The sequence below is a fragment of the Rhinoraja longicauda genome, chromosome 36 (genome assembly GCF_053455715.1).
Source record: "Rhinoraja longicauda isolate Sanriku21f chromosome 36, sRhiLon1.1, whole genome shotgun sequence".
Classification (NCBI taxonomy): Eukaryota; Metazoa; Chordata; class Chondrichthyes; order Rajiformes; family Arhynchobatidae; genus Rhinoraja; species Rhinoraja longicauda.
This window is the reverse complement of record NC_135988.1, coordinates 1,430,922-1,449,581: the sequence shown is the minus strand read 5'-3', so window position 1 is coordinate 1,449,581 and position 18,660 is coordinate 1,430,922. Positions and strand designations below refer to the sequence as shown.

The 18,660-nt window shown below is 49.1% G+C and overlaps 1 protein-coding gene across 1 annotated transcript in view; it reads left to right on the top strand.

Moving 5' to 3' along the window:
• gpat4 (glycerol-3-phosphate acyltransferase 4) overlaps positions 1-18,660 on the top strand; it is a 111,239-nt gene that overhangs the window by 25,632 nt on the left and 66,947 nt on the right. Inside the window, exon 2 of the mRNA XM_078429008.1 lies at positions 9,537-9,606. Coding sequence (XP_078285134.1) covers positions 9,537-9,606 — 70 coding nt within the window. The remainder of the gene's footprint in view (positions 1-9,536; positions 9,607-18,660) is intronic.

Genomic DNA, 18,660 nt, shown 5'->3' with positions numbered 1-18,660 from the left:
ATCTACTTGCACGGTAGAAGGTTTCTGAAACAAGGGCTCCATTCTCAACTCGCCCATGTCGAGCCATCTACAGGAAGATGGAAAATACCAACAGATATTTTCAAAGCTGTAACATTTATGCCACCAAGGTTGGTGGAAACCAAACGCAAACAGTGCAGAGCCTGTTTTGTCAAACACCACCTGGTCCACTTGACGCTGCCTCTCCGTCTACCAGAGGATTCATTCACTATATTGGGACCTATTTAACTCAGAGAAGAGTTCCTAGGATCTTGTTTATAGTGGCACTAGTTTATTGCAGTCATTAACAAGCTTAGTATTAAAAAAGGCACATATTGCTGAAGTAACTCAGTGGGTCAGGCAGCATCTCTGGAGAACACGGATAGGTGATATTTCGGGTCGGAACCCTTCCACGGAAGTCTCTCCTTCAGTCTGAAGAAGGGTCTCGGCCTGAAATGTCACCCATTCCTTCTCTCCAGAGATGCTGCCTGACCCGCTGAGTTACTCCAGCATTTTGTGTCCACCTTCGAATTAAACCAGCATCTGCAGTTCTTTCTTACACATGTTGCCTGACTTGCTGAGTTACTCCAGCACGTTGTCTTTATTTGTAAACCAGCATCTGTAGATCGTCGTGTTTACAAAAAGCTTGAGTTGCCACTGTTTTCCAGGATGCAACCCAGTGATGACACAGGGACTGCCCCGTAGTGATCACCAGTGGGGACAGGAACAATTCTGCAGCACCTATTTTTGCAAACCAGCTTTTTGTTCCTTGTTTATCCAGCTCAGGTCAGATATAGTAGTCCAATAGCAGACTCCTTGATTATACACCAACATCATGAAATGTTAATGAATGGACCATGTCTTCATTCACCCAGTATAGCCCCGGAACCATCCTCTCATTTTAAACATGACGGCCCATAAATATGTGGTAGCCTCTGAGTATTGTAGCTCTATCTGACATAAAACAAATATACGGGAAATGATAACACTGACACCAGCTCATTACGGTGCGGTAGGAGGAATGGTAGTGTGGATGTGCAGGCTCCGTGCAGGCCCCATGCAGGCTCCGTGCAGCCTGGCAGCTTTATCACTGTGCTTTTATGGAGCATCCTATCATAGTGGCCAAGGTTTTCATCAGCATCTTGCTTTGATATTGTTTCCATGATAAAGGGATAGATTTGCAGCAGCAGCCTCTTGTAATTTGTTAGTAAAACATGAACATAAATAGTCCAGTCACCAACCACGTCCAGCTAACAGTGGCACATTTGATTAGTTGTCACTCAGAATAGATTTATGCTTTGGATTGAATTTCTAAATCATTTCATGGCCCGTTAGAAGAAGGATTTAAAACAGCTTATTTTTATCTACAAATGTTGTCTCCTTTGGCTCGTGATAAGTGCAGTCCTGATCAAGGTTACTCACCAAATTTTCTGTTTAAATATAGTTAGAGTTTTGATTCTGGCATGAGTTTGTCCAAAAGTGCTTTAACTGTCAGTGTTGCCTGATAAAAGCAGTGCCAATGTGGTGCAGCTGCAACACAGGGCTATATATTGCATGCTAAACAACACAGGCAGCCAGCACTGGCCTGAGTTGAGTGATCTCACAACCAACAGATCAGAGCAAAGCTCAGATCCTGCTGGTTCTATAGTCATGAGTGGTAATGATCGTGAGGAATGGCCTCCAACGGCCTATCCTCAGTGGTGGCAGGCCAAAGATGAAGGCGTGTTTCTGCCAAAGATGAAGCTGAAGCATTGACAACTGCCTTTGGCCATGATCCCCATTCACTTCCTCCTGAGATTCCCTCCATCAAAGAAGCCTTGCGGCCACTCTCCTGCTGCTGGCCACTGCGATGGCCGCCCGGGGCCGGGGTGAGTGGCTCCCTCTCCCCTTTCCTCTCTCCCCTCGCCAGCCCCCGGCCCCGGGGGAAACTCTCGTCACAACGGGAACCCAACGGGTCGTCTAGTGTTAGATATAATACAGTGTGTTGAAGATGCTGCATCAGAGTTAGTGATCATTTGCAAGTAATGTAGCAGCTGGGGTTCAGCTGCTCATTCTGTTACACATTCTTGATTAGCACGGGTGGCTTTCTAATTCGCCTCCAAGCCTGTCCGCCTCTCTTGGGCTATCACAGACTTTCCTTTTGTTCTCTCCTCTCCTTTCTCTGAAACTTAAAACATGCTTGCTTTCTCATTTCCCTAATTTTTAATGGGAGGTTGTTGATCTAAAACACTGTTTCCCTCTCAATTGACCCATTGACGCTAGGTACGGTAGCGCAGCGGTAGAGTTGCTGCTTTACAGCGAATGCAGCGCCGGAGACTCAGGTTCGATCCTGACTACGGGCGCTGTACTGTAAGGAGTTTGTACATTCTCCCTGCGTGGGTTTTCTCCGAGATCTTCGGTTTCCTCCCACACTCCAAAGACGTGCAGGTATGTAGGTTAATTGACTGGGTAAATGTAAAAATTGTCCCTAGTGTGTGTAGGATAGTGTTAATAGTGTTAGTGTGCGGGGATCGCTGGGCGGCGCGGACTTGGTGGGCCGAAAAGGCCTGTTTCCGCGCTGTATATATGAAATGAAATGAAATGAGTATACCTAGCTTTTTTGTCTTCATGTTAGATTAACAGCACCTGAAATGTTAATTTCTTAGGAATAGTATAGTGTGCTTCACATTCAAGCTTTTGACAGGAGCACGGTGGGGGAGGTAGCGAGGGAAAGGTATTTGTGACAGTGACTTAAGACCATATTTTAATCTTCCCTATATTTATTTTGAGGAGATGAGGGGAGGAAATTTAATGGGAACCTGAGGGGCAACTTTTTTTACACAAAAGAGTAGTAGGTTTCTGCTATCACACATTTAACAGACATTTGGACAGGTACATGGATGGAATATGTTTAGAAAATAATGAGCCAAATGGACGTGTAGATGGGGCATGTTGGTTGGCATGGGGAGTTGGGCTGAGGGCCTAACGTTGTTTCTCCACGTTGTATGACTAATTTCTCGCCAATTATCGGACAGTCTGGTAGTTTAGATAGAATGTAAGGGTTGAGAGAACTGGTCTCTAATAATTTTTTTTCTATTTTGCCATTTTGGGAGTACTAACTTTTATTGTGCAGGGATCATAACTAGACCACCAAAAACACCACCTCTGGAAATTTTTGCCATTGCTCTTTTAATGTTTAACCTTTCAGTCCTTGAAGGTCGAGTTGCTGGTAGATAAGGAGGTCAAAAAGGCTTTTGGCACATTGACCTTCATCAGTCAGAGCATTGAGTATAGATGTTGGGAGGTCATGTTGCAGTTGTATAAGACGTTGGTGAGACCGTATTCAGAATATTATGTTCAGTTCTGGGCACCATGTTATAGGAAAGATATTGTCAAGCTTGAAAGGATTCAGAAAAGATTTACGAGGATGTTGCCAGGACTAGAGGGTATGAGCTATTGGGAAAGGTTGAGTAGTCTGGGTCTCTATTCTTTGGAGCGCAGGAGGACGAGGGGTGATCTTATAGAGGTGTACAAAATCATGAGAGGAATAGATCGGGTAGATGCAGAGTCTCTTGTCCAGAGTAGGGGAATCGAGGACCAGAGGACAAAGGGGAAAAGATTAAGTAGGAATCCGAGAGGTAACTTTTTCACAAGTGGTGGTGGATCTATGAAACAAGCTGCCAGAGGAGGTAGTTGAGGCTGGGACTATCCCATCGTTTAAGAAACAGTTAGACAGGTACATGGATAGGACAGGTTTGGAGGGATATGGACCAGGCGCAGGCAGGTGGGACTAGTGTAGCTGGGACATGTTGGCCGGTGTGGGTAAGTTAGGCCGAAGGGCCTGTTTCCACGCTGTATCACTCTATGACTCTTTAATTCCAATAGGGACGGCGCAGTGGTAGAGTTGCTGCCTTACAGCGCCAGAGTTGCTGCCTTACAGCGCCAGAGACACGTTCGATCCAAACTACGGGTGCTGTCTGTTCGGAGTTTGTACGTTCTCCCTGTGACTGCCTGGGTTTTCTCCAGGTGCTCCAGTTTCCTCCCATACTCCAAAGATGTATACGTTTGCAGGTTAATTGGCTTCAGTAAAATTGTAAATTGTCCTTCGTGTTAGTATACAGTTTCTGCACTGTATCTCCAAAGTGTAAAGTCAAAGGTAAAACTTTTAATTTCATTAAAATTGGCTCTCTTCTGATTAAGTACAGTACCTTCATATTTGACAGTTCTTTGTTCCTTTCTGTAACTTTACAAACTCCAGTGACACTGACATCACAGTTCCTCAGATGTTCTCCTGAAGAAATTGGTCCACTTTGCTCCCAAGAACTTAGATACACCACTGCTTCTTGTTTAACTGGATGAAGTTTTCCCAAATACTTTTCAAGAATTCTGATCTTGTCTAGCCCTTTACATTGTTCCACCATCCATCAAGGCTTTATCTGCCTGTGCATGTGAGATGCAGTGGAAGTATTTGAGGAGGAACTTCTCCGAATCCTAGTCACCATTCCTCCCTCAGCGAATGCCAAGAACCTGTCATTCATCTCATTGTTGCTTGTGGGAACTCGCAAATGATTTCTAACTAATTTATAGTCCCTGAAAAATATGACGAATTAATGATATCAAAAACAAGATAGCACAGTTTTAAGTGAGATGTTGGAGATTTAAAGAGGATTTTCCTGGTAAGTTTTTTTTTAATCGAAAGTGGTTGATATCTAGGATGCGCTGCCACAGGAGGTGGTGGGATCAGATATAGTCACTATGTTTGAGGTAAATGGGAATAGTGTAGGTGGGTCAGCATTGCCATGGTGGGCTGTTTCTGTGATGCGTGACTTTGACTGTGGATTGGGGTCCTTTTCACAGCAATTGGCGCGATGTTTACTATCACTGAAGTTCAACCTCAGGTTTACTGTAGTTCATTGAACCCTGTCACAGTTTGTGTAACTGATATAGGACCCAAGGCAGTGAGTGTTCAGCCAACATTCTGTGGCAGATGAGATCATTACTACTGCTTTGGCTTCCATGGTTGGCTAATAGGGCACACTTGTTTTGCTTGCAAAAATTGTGAGTGCAGCCTCTGAGTTTAAGTTTCATTTGCACTGCAGACAATCTGTTCTTGGTTTCAAAATTATTTTCTCCAATGCTATGTTTAAATCAAGTATCAATTGGCCAGATTGAGAAGTCAGAGTTTAGCAGCAGCTGAGTGGGTTGCTGGAAGCTGCACTCCTCTCCCCACAATTGCCAGATTGTTTCATCTGAGGTGGTGGCTATTTATTTTGCTGAGATTTTTTTCTGCTTTTAATGTTTAATGTGGAAATTCTTCCAGGACTTTGTAGGTAAATTACTCAGCAAAGTGAAACTGAGTTACACAGGCCAAGATGGTTCAATGTACAGTCTACGCTGATATCCCCGACCCACGTCGATTGTCGGTGTGCGAGCATTGAATGTGGATGAGTGGTGGTTGGGGGTGAATCGCCCAAGGTTCCCACCACCCACTGAGCACTTTCCAGAGCTCTCCCGTGGGAAAATGTTTGTTTTGTCCGTAAGACAAGGGCAGATTAAGATTTCACCCTAATTATGCATACTATCCAGGAAATAGCCTCATAAATTCACATGATGTACGTTACTGATGCAAATTCTCATTGGATGACCTTGAGGATGTAATTATTTTGAAGAGTGATGAATTGATTTGTCGTGTGCATTGATACCCAGGCCTGAAGCACAGCTGCTCACTGTTTTAGCTGTGCTTCGTGCAGTTGGTCAGTAGAGAGGGGGGAGCGCAACTCGAATCTTCTGGCGTATCATGGAGTCAAACAGTGCAGAAACATTTCAGCCCACCAAAGCCACACTGACCATTGCAAACATTGATAATAATCCCATTAACCTGCATTAGGTCCCAAGCCTTCCCGGCCTTAGTGATTGAGATGTTTGTCTGGATGCTGCCTACAGGTGAGATACATGTCTCCACAACCTCCACAGTAGTGCACTCCACAATCCAACCATCCTGTGTGAGAGGGTGAATACCCATCAGATGCCTTCTATACTTCCTACCCTTTGCCACCGCAACTCCCTGGTTAACTCATCCCTTCCCACTCAAACCAGCCCCTCCCCAGGTTGAGATGCAACACCTGTCCCTATACGTCCTCCCTCATCTCTGACCAGGGTCCCCGACAGTCCTTTCAGGTTAGGCAGAGGTTCACTTGCACCTCCTCCAACCTCATCTACTGTATCCATTGTTCAAGATGTGGACTCTTATACATCGGCGAGACCAAACATGGACTGGGCGATCATTTCGCTGAACACCTTTGCTCAGTCCGCCTGGACCTACCTGATCTCCCGGTTGCCAAACACTTTAATTCCCCTTCCCATTCCCACACTGACCTTTCTGTTCTGGGCTTCCACCAATGTCAGAGTGAGGCCGAATGCAAATTGGAGGAACAGCACCTCATATTTCACTTAGGCCGTTGCATCCCCTCTCTCTCCATCGCTCCCCCAACCTAGTCTTACTAGCTTCAAAGTTGTCTTGTTGAGTCTCATTATCTGTAACTTGTTTTCACCGAGCCCACGGCTAACTTGGCCTGTTTCATAGAAACATAGAAAATAGGTGCAGGAGTAGGCCATTTGGCCCTTCGAGCCTGCACCGCCATTCAATATGATCATGGCTGATCATCTAACTCAGTATCCTGTACCTGCCTTCTCTCCATACCCCCTGATCCCTTTAGCCACAAGGGCCACATCTAACTCCCTCTTAAATATAGCCAATGAACTGGCCTCAACTACCTTCTATGGCAGAGAATTCCACAGATTCACCACTCTCTGTGTGAAAAAAAACTTTCTCATCTTGGTCCTAAAAGACTTCCCCCTTATCCTTAAACTGTGACCCTTGTTCTGGACTTCCCCAACATCGGGAACAATCTTCCTGCATCTAGCCTGTCCAACCCCTTAAGAATTTTGTAAGTTTCTATAAGATCCCCCCTCAATCTTCTAAATTCCAGCGAGTACAACCCGATTCTATCCAGTCTTTCTTCATATGAAAGTCCTGCCATCCCAGGAATCAATCTGGTGAACCTTCTCTGTACTCCCTCTATGGCAAGAGTGTCTTTCCTCAGATTAGGAGACCAAAACTGTACGCAATACTCCAGGTGTGGTCTCACCAATGCGCTGTACAACTGCAGCAGAACCTCCCTGCTCCTATACTGAAATCCCCTCGCTATGAATGCCAACATACCATTCGCTTTCTTCACTGCCTGCTGCACCTGCATGCCTACTTTCAATGACTGGTGCACCATGACACCCAGGTCTCGTTGCATCTCCCCTTTTCCTAATCGGCCACCATTCAGATAATAGTCTGCTTTCCTGTTCTTGCCACCAAAGTGGATAACCTCACATTAATCCTGCATCAGCCATGCATTTGCCCACTCACCTAACCTATCCAAGTCACGTTGCAGCCTCCTAGCATCCTCCTCACAGCTAACACTGCCCCCCAGCTTCGTGTCATAACATAACATAACATAACATAACAACACTTTATTGTCACTCGGCTTTTTACACCGAACGAAATTTCAGCAGTCACACAAAACACAGCAAAAAAGAAAAGAACACAGGACACACGACCCCAACACAAACATCCATCACAGTGACTCCAAACACCCCCTCACTGTGATGGAGGCAACAAAACTTCCCCTCTCTTCCCCCCGCACCCACGGACAGGCAGCTCGACCCCTACCGAGGCAACCGACACGCACAGCCCCCGCAAGGGGATGGAAGCCCCCCCCCCGGCCGAGCCGCCCTGGGCACCGAAACGTCCCGCGGCCGCACCGGGCGATGTTAAGTCCAGCGGCCAAGCCGCACCGGGCACCGAAACGTCCCGCGGCTGCACCGGGCGATGTTAAGTCCAGCGGCCGAGCCGCACCGGGCACTGAAACGTCCCGCGGCCGAGCCGCACCGGGCACCGAAACGTCCCGCAGCCGAGCCGCACCGGGCACCGAAACGTCCCGCGGCCAAGCCGCACCGGGCACTGAAACGTCCCGCGGCCGAGCTGCGCTGGCGATGTTAAGTCCAGCGGCCGAGCCGCACCGGGCACTGAAACGTCCAGCGGCCGAACCGCGCTGGCGATGTTAAGTCCCGCAGCCGAGCCGCGCCGGCGATGGAAGGCCCAGCGGGCGAGCTGCGCCCCGGGGAAGAGACCTAATAAAATAAAGGTTTCCCCCGCCCCACCCCACCCCCCCACCACACATACACAGCCAAAAACAGAAACAAAAACCATCCCAACACCGACACAAACAAAAAAAAGAAAAAAAGACAAACAGACTGCCAGAGAGCCGCAGCCAAATCCGCAAACTTGGAGATGTTGCATTCAATTCCCTCGTCCAAATCATTAATATATATTGTAAATAGCTGGGGTCCCAGCACTGAGCCTTGCGGCACCCCACTAGTCACTGCCTGCCATTCTGAAAAGGACCCGTTTATTCCTACTCTTTGCTTCCTGTCTGCCAGCCAGTTCTCTATCCACATCAATACTGAACCCACAATACCGTGTGCTTTAAGTTTGCATACTAATCTCTTATGTGGGACCTTGTCGAAAGCCTTCTGGAAGTCCAGATATAACACATCCACTGGTTCTCCCTTATCCACTCTACTAGTTACATCCTCCTTTATTATCATTACTTTTTTCATATCTTACATTCATTTGTTCTTATCTCTCTACATCAGCATCTATATCTCTCGTTTCCCTTTCCCCTGACTCTCAGTCTGAAGTGTCTCAACCTGAAATGTCACCTATTCCTTTTCTCCAGAGATGCAGCCTGACTCGCTGTTACTCCAGCTTTTTGTGTCTATATTTGGTTTAAACCAGCATCTGCAGTTCCTTCCGACACGTGTCACCTATCCATGTACTCCCAAGTGTTTATGTGACCTTAGCTCATCTAGCAAGCCGAAACATTCATTAGGTTAGCCAGCATCTGTGGAAAGAGAAAGAGGTGATGTTTCAGGTTGAAGACTCCTCGTCAGAACTTTGCATATTTGTTACCTGTTCTTAGTTTAGTTTAATTTAGAGATACAGTCCGGAAACAGGCCCTTCGGCCCACCGAGTCTGCACCGACCAGCGATCCCCGCACTAACGCTACCCCAGACACTAACTAGGGACAATTTACACTTATACCAAGCCAATTAACCTACAAACCTGTACGTCTTTGGAGTGTGGGAGGAAACCGAAGATTTCGGAGAAAACCCACGCGGTCACGGGGAGAACGTACAAACTCCGTACAGACGGCACCCATAGTCGGGATGGAACCCGGGTCTTCCGGCGCCGCGAGTGCTGTAAGGCAGCAACTCTACCGCTGCGCCACCGTGCCGCACTATTCTGGTGGTCTTAGATCCTTCTCTCCATGGATTGACAAAAATTACCTGAGCTAGGTCAGTGTAATTTTAGTTGTAAATTAGTGTAATAAAATGTAATTTTAGTCTTCAATGCTCTCTCACCGTTGTTATTTTTCAATCCACTAAATTGCTTTTGTTTTATATTTAGGTTGCATTTATTCAGTGCATGTTTCTGTTTTATTTTCCAGTGGGCAACACTACGAATAGAAAGGGGAGCCCGGGAGAGGAAGCACCTGATCTACAAGTCTAACGCTAATGGTAGGTGCCAATGATGGATATCCTGCCGATTAGACAATGTGTAAGAAGGAACTGCAGGTGCTGGTTTAAACTGAAGATCGACACAAAAAGCTAGAGTAAGTCAGTGGGACAGGCAGCATCTCTGGAGAGAAGGAATGGGTGATGTTTCGGGTCGAGACCCTTCTTCAGGCTGGTTAGGGATAAGGGAAACGAGAGATATAGACGGTGATGTGGAGAGATAAAAAACAACGAATGAAAGATATGCACAGGGCTCGTACGGTCCTTGATAGTCCTGGAATTTGAAACTCTGTTTTTCAAGGCCTGGAAAGTCCTTGGATTTATCATAGGTCCTTGAAAGCCCTTGAAAATCCACTTTTTATGATAAAAGTATTAATTCATGCAGTAATGTGGCGTTTTTACATAGTTTATACTGCGTATTTCTATTAAAAGTCGGGAAACATTGTTAGACATGTTTGTCTTTGTCGCCTATTTTCCCTCCACCTCGCCGCCACTCACACCAGGGCTTCTGAACAACAGCCACCACACTTGTGTTTGTTCTTATTTCGCTGTGCTAGAGGGCGGCTGGGCCGGGGAAGAGAGTGGAGGAGCGGCGCAGATCTCGCTGGCGCTGGGAGAGAGAGGGGAGAGAGAGGGGAGAGAGAGGGGAGAGAGAGGGGAGAGAGAGGGGAGAGAGAGGGGAGAGAGAGGGGAGAGAGAGGGGGGAGAGAGGGGGGAGAGAGGGGAGAGAGAGGGAGGGAGGGAGCAACCCCCGCAAGTGGCGGCACTCCTTCACCGGACACTCTGACACCCTCCCCCTCCCCGCGCTCCTGCTCTCACCCGCTGCTCCCTCTACCCGACTCTCTCCCCCCCTCTCACTCCCCCACTCTCTCTCTCCCCTCTCTCTCTCTATCACCCCACTCTCTCTCTCCCCACTCTCTCTCTACCCCCTCTCTCTCTACCACCTCTCCCTCTACCCCCTCTCTCTCTACCCTCTCTCTACCCCTCTCTCTCCACCCCTCTCTCTCTACCCCTCTCTCTCTACCCCTCTCTCTCTACCCCTCTCTCTCTACCCCTCTCTCTCTACCCTCTCTCTCTCTCTACCCTCTCTCTCTCTCTACCCTCTCTCTCTCTACCCCCTCTCTCTCTACCCCCTCTCTCTCTCTACCCCCTCTCTCTCTACCCCCTCTCTCTCTACCCCCTCTCTCTCTACCCCCTCTCTCTCTACCCCCTCTCTCTCTACCCCCTCTCTCTCTACCCCCTCTCTCTCTACCCCCTCTCTCTCTACCCCCTCTCTCTCTACCCCCTCTCTCTCTACCCCCTCTCTCTCTACCCCCTCTCTCTCTACCCCCTTCAGCTTCTGCCTCCAGTCCCCAACGCTGCAGCCGCGGTTCCACGGCTCCGGGACAAGTTAAAGAGTCGGGGAGAGTTGAGAACTCACCGCATAGAGCAAACAAAACCTACAAAATCATCATCGTTTTTGCTAATTAACCATATATACACCAAATTAAAAGTTTTGAATACAGTATTTTCTTACCTATACGGAAAAAAACTGGAAAAAACCATCAATGTTTGCTGGGTTTTGGTCCTTGAAAATTGGATTTTTGGATCTTGAAAGTCCTTGAAAAGTCCTTGACTTTTTTGCTGTTCCAAGTGAACGCAAAAAAGTGACGATGATAAAGGAAGCTGGCCTTTGTTAGCTGTTTGTGGGGTGAAAATGAGAAGCTAGTGTGAATTGGGTGGGGGAGGGATAGCGAGAGAGGGAATGCCGGGGCTATCTGAAATGAGGGAATTCAATATTCCTATCACTGGGCTGCAAGCTGCCCAAGCGAAATATGAGATGCTGTTCCTCCAATTTGCGTTTAGCCTCACTCTGACAATGGAGGAGACCTAGGACAGAAAGGTCAGTGTAGGAATGGGAAGGAGAATTAAAGTGTCCAGCAACCGGAAGTTCGTGTGGGCTGATCGAAGGTGTTCCGCGAAACGATCTCACCGTTTGGTCTCACCGATGTATAAGAGTCCACATCTTGAACAACGGATACAGTAGATGAGGTTGGAGGAGGTGCAAGGGACCTCTGAACCTAATCTGAAAGGACTCTCGGGGTCCCTGGACAGACTGGAGGGAGGAGGTATAGTGACAGGTGTTGCATCTTCTGCAGTTGCTGGGGAAGGTACCTGGGGAGGGGGTGGTTTGGGTGGGAAGGGATGAGTTAACCAGGGAGTTACGGAGGGAACGGTCTCTGCGGAAGGCGGAAAGGAGTGGAGATGGGAAAATGTGGCTAGTGGTGGGATCGCATGGAAGGTGGCGGAAATTTTGGAGGATTATGTGTTATATGCGACGGCTGATGGGGTGGAAGGTAAGGACTAGGGGGACTCTGTCTCTGTTACGACTAGGGGGAGGGGGAGCTAGGGCGGAGCTGTGGGTTACCGAGGAGACACGAGTGAGGGCCTAATCTATGAGGGGAGAGGGGAACCCCCATTCCCTAATGAATGAGGACATCTCGGATGTCCTAGTATGGAACACCTCATCTTGAGCGCAGATGCGGTGTAGAAGGAGGAATTGGGAGTAGGGAATAGTGTCTTTGCAGGAAGCAGGGTGGGAAGAAGTGTAGTCTAGATAGTTGTGGGAGTCAGTGGGTTGGTACTAGACGTCAGTCAATAGTCTATTTCCTGCGATGGAGAAGGGGGAGGGAGGTGTCGGAGATGGTCCAAGTAAATTTGAGTGCAGGATGAAAATTGGTGGTGAAGTTGATGAAGTCCATGATGTTGGTTTAAAAGAACTGCAGATGCTGGTTTAAACCGAAGATAGACACAAAATGCTGGAGTAATCAGCGGGACAGGCATCATCACTGGAGAGAAGGAATGGGTGCCTTTTCCGGACGAGACACTTCTTCAGAATCAATTGAGCAAGTTTTCTGGTTAGAGATGGCTTGGTCTCAAGCAGAATTTGACTGATCTGTTAAGGAGATAATTTTCTAATTCAACAGTGGAAGTTAGGCGCCAGTGTTGAATAGAAATTTTCAGTAAGAGCAGTTACAATTTGCTAGACTTGTTGATCTTTGTTATTTACTTACGCACTGTAAATAAACCAAGGCACCCTGATTGGTCAATGTGTACTGTACTAGTTCAAACTGTTGCAAAGCTGGGCCATTACAAAGTTCAATACACAGATAAAAATGCCTCCATGCTTTATGTGTGCAAAATGCCTCCCATGACTCTTCCACGAGCAGTAGCTCTACTCAACAGCCAAAAGTCTGTAGCCTCCTTGTGCTCTGGTATTTCATTTAATTCTTCACATGTTTAAATTATAATGTTTTATTTTTAATTGTCTACTGTATATCGTGTTGTTACTTGCGAGCAAAGCACCAAGGCAAATTCCTTGTGTAGCGACCATAGAGAATGGTCCGGGTCGTCGAACCCTCAGATTGGCCAGCAAGGTCACGTGTGAGCGCGACCGTAGGGATTGGTCCAGAGAGCGACATCGCTGATTGGCCAGCGTTGTCATGTGCGCTTTTGGCGCCCGAAATGTTCAGTTCGGCGAAGTCTTCGAAGAAGACAGTAAGTTTTTGATGGTTGTCCTTTACCTTGTTGTTTAACTTTGTATTCGAATATTGCGGCTGCAATAAACTTCTTCTACAATCAACAAGTTTTCGGACTCGCCATATTGGTGACCCCGACGTGATCTGGACGATCACCGACTATGCAGGAACACGACGCCTCGTTGTTGATTGCCGCGCCTGGCACACCGGAGTTAAGCGCGGTAAGCGTTCACCTTCCGTTGTTTTGGACACATTCACCGCAATCTTGGTTTGTCCACACCGAAGCCCAATTTCATATAAAGAACATATCGGCCGACTCGACGAAGTATTACTACCTCGTCAGCGCTCTATCACCAGTGACGACCACACGCGTGATGCGGTTCATCGTTAATCCGCCTGCGGAAAGCAAGTACGAGGCAATGAAGAAATTGTTACTGCGAACCTTCGGGTTTAATAGGCATGATGCGCTGAAAGACTTCTGCACCTACCGGACCTCGGAGATCGACGGCCGTCCGTTCTCATGGCCGAGATGATGATGCTAGCCGGTGAGCATACGGATTGCCTCATGTTCAAACAGGCATTCCGAGAGAAGCTTCCTGAGGATGTCCGACTGCTGCTCACGGATTGTTCTTTTAAGGACCCCGAAGCATATGCAGCGAAAGCGGACGCGCTCATAGCGGCTAAAAACAAGGCAAGCGGTTCGATCAACAAGGTCTCGACATCAGTGACCACGCCACAGCGACATCAAGATGGCGCCGCGTCTCCCGCCAGTTCTCCGAAAGCCCGCCAAAAAGATCCGCACAAGCGCGGCTGGTGCTATTATCACCTACGATGGGGTAGAGAATCCCGCAACTGCCGCTCACCTTGTACCTTCGCGGGAAATGCCTCGGCCGATCGTACATAGGGGCAGTTGCGATTGGCCAGAACCGACGCCTCTACGTCCACGATCGATTCACGGACACAGAATTTTTGGTAGACACGGGAGCCATCGTCAGTATAGTGCCGCCGACCGACCTCGAAACCAGAACGGGTAAGACAGGTCCCACCCTCATCGCGGTTAATGGCAGCCCCATTCGCACTTTCGGTATACGGAAGATGTCCCTTGTGTTAGGCCTCCGCACGTACGAATGGCCATTCATCATAGCAGACGTCAGACAAGCGATCCTAGGCGCAGATTTTCTCTGGGCTTTTTCACTGGTCCCTGATGTCCGCGGTAACGACCTCCGACCCTCCGCCAGCGAGGAGCCCGTCGCTCCGACAATCGCCTCCCCGCCCAGCCCTACTGTCCAGGCCGTCGTCGCGGCCCCTGACTCGTATGCTGAGATCCTGGCGGAGTTTCCAGAGCTGCTCATCCAACGTTTTGACACGCCTTCGGCCAAGCACGGCGTGGTCCATCACATCCGCACCGAGGGCCCTCCCGTTTTCGCTCGGGCCAGGAGACTACCGCCAGACAAACTGGTGGTGGCACGGGCGGAATTTAGGAAGATGGAGGAAATGGGCATTGTCCGTCAGTCCGACAGCCCGTGGGCCTCGCCGTTGCATATGGTCTCCAAGGCATCTGGGGGGTGGAGACCATGTGGCGATTATCGGCGTCTCAATGCTGTCACCACGGCTGATCGCTACCCCATACCGCACCTACAGGACTTTTCGTCTGGGCTGGAAGGAGTGGTGGTGTTCTCCAAAATCGATTTGGTGCGAGGATACCACCAGATTCCGGTGCGTCCGGAGGACATACAGAAAACTGCCACGATTACTCCGTTCGGGTTGTTTGAATGGTTGCGTATGCCTTTCGGTTTAAAGAACGCGGCACAGGCTTTCCAACGACTGATGGACCGTGTGGGTCGGGGTTTACCCTTTTTGTTTATTTATTTAGACGACATCCTGGTCGCCAGCCCCTCAGTGCAGGAACACCAGGTCCACTTGCGGACTGTGTTCCAGCGGCTCCAAGACCACGGGCTCATTATCCAACCCTCCAAGTGTCAATTCGGCCTCCCTTCTCTTGATTTTTTAGGGCACAGAATTACCCCTGCCGGCGCCTCCCCTTTGCCCTAGAAGGTGGAGGCTATCCGGGCATTTCCCAGGCCCACCACAGTAAAAGGGCTACAAGAGTTCGTAGACATGGTTAACTTCTACCATAGGTTCGTTCCGGCAGCTGCGCGGGTCATGCGCCCGCTCTTCCAGTGCCTTGCGGGAAAACCGGTAGAGTTGATATGGTCCCCGGCCGCAGAGTCGGCTTTTACAGCAGCTAAGGCAGCATTAGCAGACGCCACCATGTTGGTCCACCCGAGCCCCTCCGCCCCCACGGCCCTGACGGTTGACGCCTCTGACGTGGCGGTGGGCGGGGTCTTGGAGCAGCAGGTCGGTGGCCGTTGGCAGCCCTTGGCGTTTTTCAGCCGGCAACTAAATTCGGCTGAGCTGAAGTATAGCGCATTTGACCGAGAGCTTCTGGCCCTCTATTTAGCTGTTCGTCATTTCAGGTATTTCCTTGAGGGCCGCCCATTTGTGGCCTTTACGGACCACAAACCATTAACATTTGCATTTTTCAAATTGTCTGACCCATGGTCGGCCCGCCAGCAGCGGCACCTGACTGCTATCTCCGAATTTACCACCGATGTCCGTCATGTCGCGGGTAAGCTTAATGCCGTTGCTGACGCCCTGTCTAGACCTGCTTTTTCCCCTATTTCGGCGGTGGACTGCGAGGTGGATCCCCAGGAGCTTGCGGAGGCACAGCTTCTAGCGGATACCGCCTCGGCATACCAGTCCACCACTTCGGGATTGAAGTTGGCTCAGGTAGCCTCCGGGTCGGAAGGCACAAAAGTCTGGTGTGATGTTTCCCTTCCCCGTCCCAGGCCGGTAGTACCGCCCTCCCTTCAGCGCCGGGTTTTTAATGCCATTCATGGGCTGGCGCACCCGTCCATCCGCTCCACCTCTGCTTTAGTAGCAGCTCGGTTTGTCTGGCATGGCCTACGGAAACAGGTAGCGGGTTGGGCGCGTTCCTGCGTTCCCTGTCAGACCGCTAAAGTCCAGCGCCATGTCCAGCCCCCCGTACAGGAGTTCGAGGTCCCAGCAGTTCGTTTTTTCCACATCCACGTGGATTTGGTCGGGCCTTTGCCTTCCTCCCGGGGCTACACCCACCTCCTCACGGTGGTGGATCGGTTCACCCGGTGGCCAGAGGCTTTCCCATTGTCTGATATTTCGTCAGCCTCCTGTGCCAGGACTTTGGCCCTCCATTGGGTAGCTCGTTTCGGGATCCCGGCAGTTATTACCACTGACAGGGGGCCGCAGTTCACTTCGTCCCTCTGGGCCGCGCTCGCAGAACTGTACGGTTCCAAGTTACAACCCACTACTGCATATCACCCCCAGGCAAATGGACTTGTAGAAAGGTTCCACCGTCAACTTAAGGCGTCCCTCAGTGCAAGGCTTGAAGGCCCGGACTGGGTAGACCAACTCCCCTGGGTTCTTCTGGGCATCCGGACTGCTCCTAAGCAAGATCTCGGTGCGTCGTCCGCGGAGCTAGTATATGGCTCGACACTTCGAGTACCCGGAGATTTGTTTCCGGACCCCTCAGACCAGCTGCTTCCAGTCCCATCAGTCTTAGCATCTCTCCGGGCACGGGTGGGTTCCCTGGCTCCAGTTCCGACTTCACGTCATGGGTGTCCCATGGTACATGAACCGCCTTCCCTGAAGGACTGTGAGTTTGTGTTTCTGCGAAAAGATTCCCATCGTGCCCCGTTGCAGAGGGTCTATCAAGGGCCGTTCCGGGTTTTGCGTAAAGGAACGGCTACCTTCACCTTAGACATGTGCGGCAGGAGTGAGCTCGTCTCGGTGTCCCGGCTCAAACCTGCACACTTGGATCCGGATCAACCAGTCCTGGTCGGCCAAACCCCTAGGAGAGGCCGACCTCCGTCAGTTCCGCTCAGTCCAGGACCCCCCGTTCCGGCAGTTCCTCCAAGTCCGGAACCCCCGGCTCCTGTGGTTCAGGCTGCCCCTCTCCGTACTCGTTATGGTCGCGAAATCCGGCTCCCTGCTAGGTTCCGTACCTCGGGTTCTGGGGGGGGGGTCATGTAGCGACCATAGAGAATGGTCCGGGTCGTCGAACCCTCAGATTGGCCAGCAAGGTCACGTGTGAGCGCGACCGTAGGGATTGGTCCAGAGAGCGACATCGCTGATTGGCCAGTGTTGTCATGTGCGCTTTTGGCGCCCGAAATGTTCAGTTCGGCGAAGTCTTCGAAGAAGACAGTAAGTTTTTGATGGTTGTCCTTTACCTTGTTGTTTAACTTTGTATTCGAATATTGCGGCTGCAATAAACTTCTTCTACAATCAACAAGTTTTCGGACTCGCCATACTTGTATGTATACATATTTGGCTAATAACATTTATTCAATTCAATTCAATTCAATTCAATATCTAATTAATCTGTCATGGATTTTTTCCTTGGCATTGGGGCATCTCTTGATTTGTACAAAGCATCAAGTTCTCTCTGTTGTTAATATCTCCAACAGACATTGCTGCATTGTGCCATTATAGTTAGGTTTTGAGCACAGTAGCCTGCTGATTTCTATAATTTGCGTACAATATATCTGGAGACTTTTCCATAAGTGTTTACCATACATTTCAAAAATTCTTAAATTGATACATTAAAAAATTTGGAAGAAACACAACGATTTTCAAAAACTGAATGTTGAATATGGAAGAATTGCTAGGAATGTATAACGTAGATGAGTTCTGTCACTCAATCGTTCTGAAGTTCTTGCTTCAAATACATTCAATTAGTTTTGAAGGATTCCCAAAAATTGAATTGTAGAATTGTTATAACATCAGAAGCTGTTTGCTTCACCATTGCTGGCTTCAACAGCTCATTCCCATTCAGTGTTCTGACCCCGTTGCTCTTTTCTTTTCCTCTTACATGTCCGATTGTCTGCTTGTTTCAAATCCCTTGAATCCCAAAATGTTTTCATGATCTGTCTTTGGCAAAGCCAGTATTTCCTGTCCATTCTTATCTTCCCATGGGGAGACTGTAACTGCTGGGCGCTAGTGGGAATGGGAATGAGTGTATAGGATGATGGATGGCCAACCAATCAAATGGTCTGCTTTGGAACACATGGGACTGCAGATGCTGGAATCTTGGGCAAAGCATAAAGTGCTGGAGGATCTTTGAGCGCTGCAGATCAGACAGCATCTGGGAAGGGAATGGACAAGGCAACATTTCGGGTCGGGACCCTTCTTCCGACAAATGGTCTGCTTTGGATCTGCTTTGGGTTTGAAGAAGGGTCCTGACCCGAAACTTCACCGATCCATGCTCTCCAGAGATGCTGCCTGACCCACTGAGTTACTCCAGCACTTTGTGTCCTTTTTGGAAACCAGCATCTGCAGGTCCTAGTTTCTAAGTGCGCTTCTTTGTCTTGCATGCTGTGGAGCTCCTTGATTGATGTTGTGGCTGTCCTCATTCATGCAAGTGCAGAGTATTTCATCCCACCCCTCACCATGGGGTGTCATGAGCTGAGTCACATTAAGGTGTCTACCATCAGATGTGCTTTTT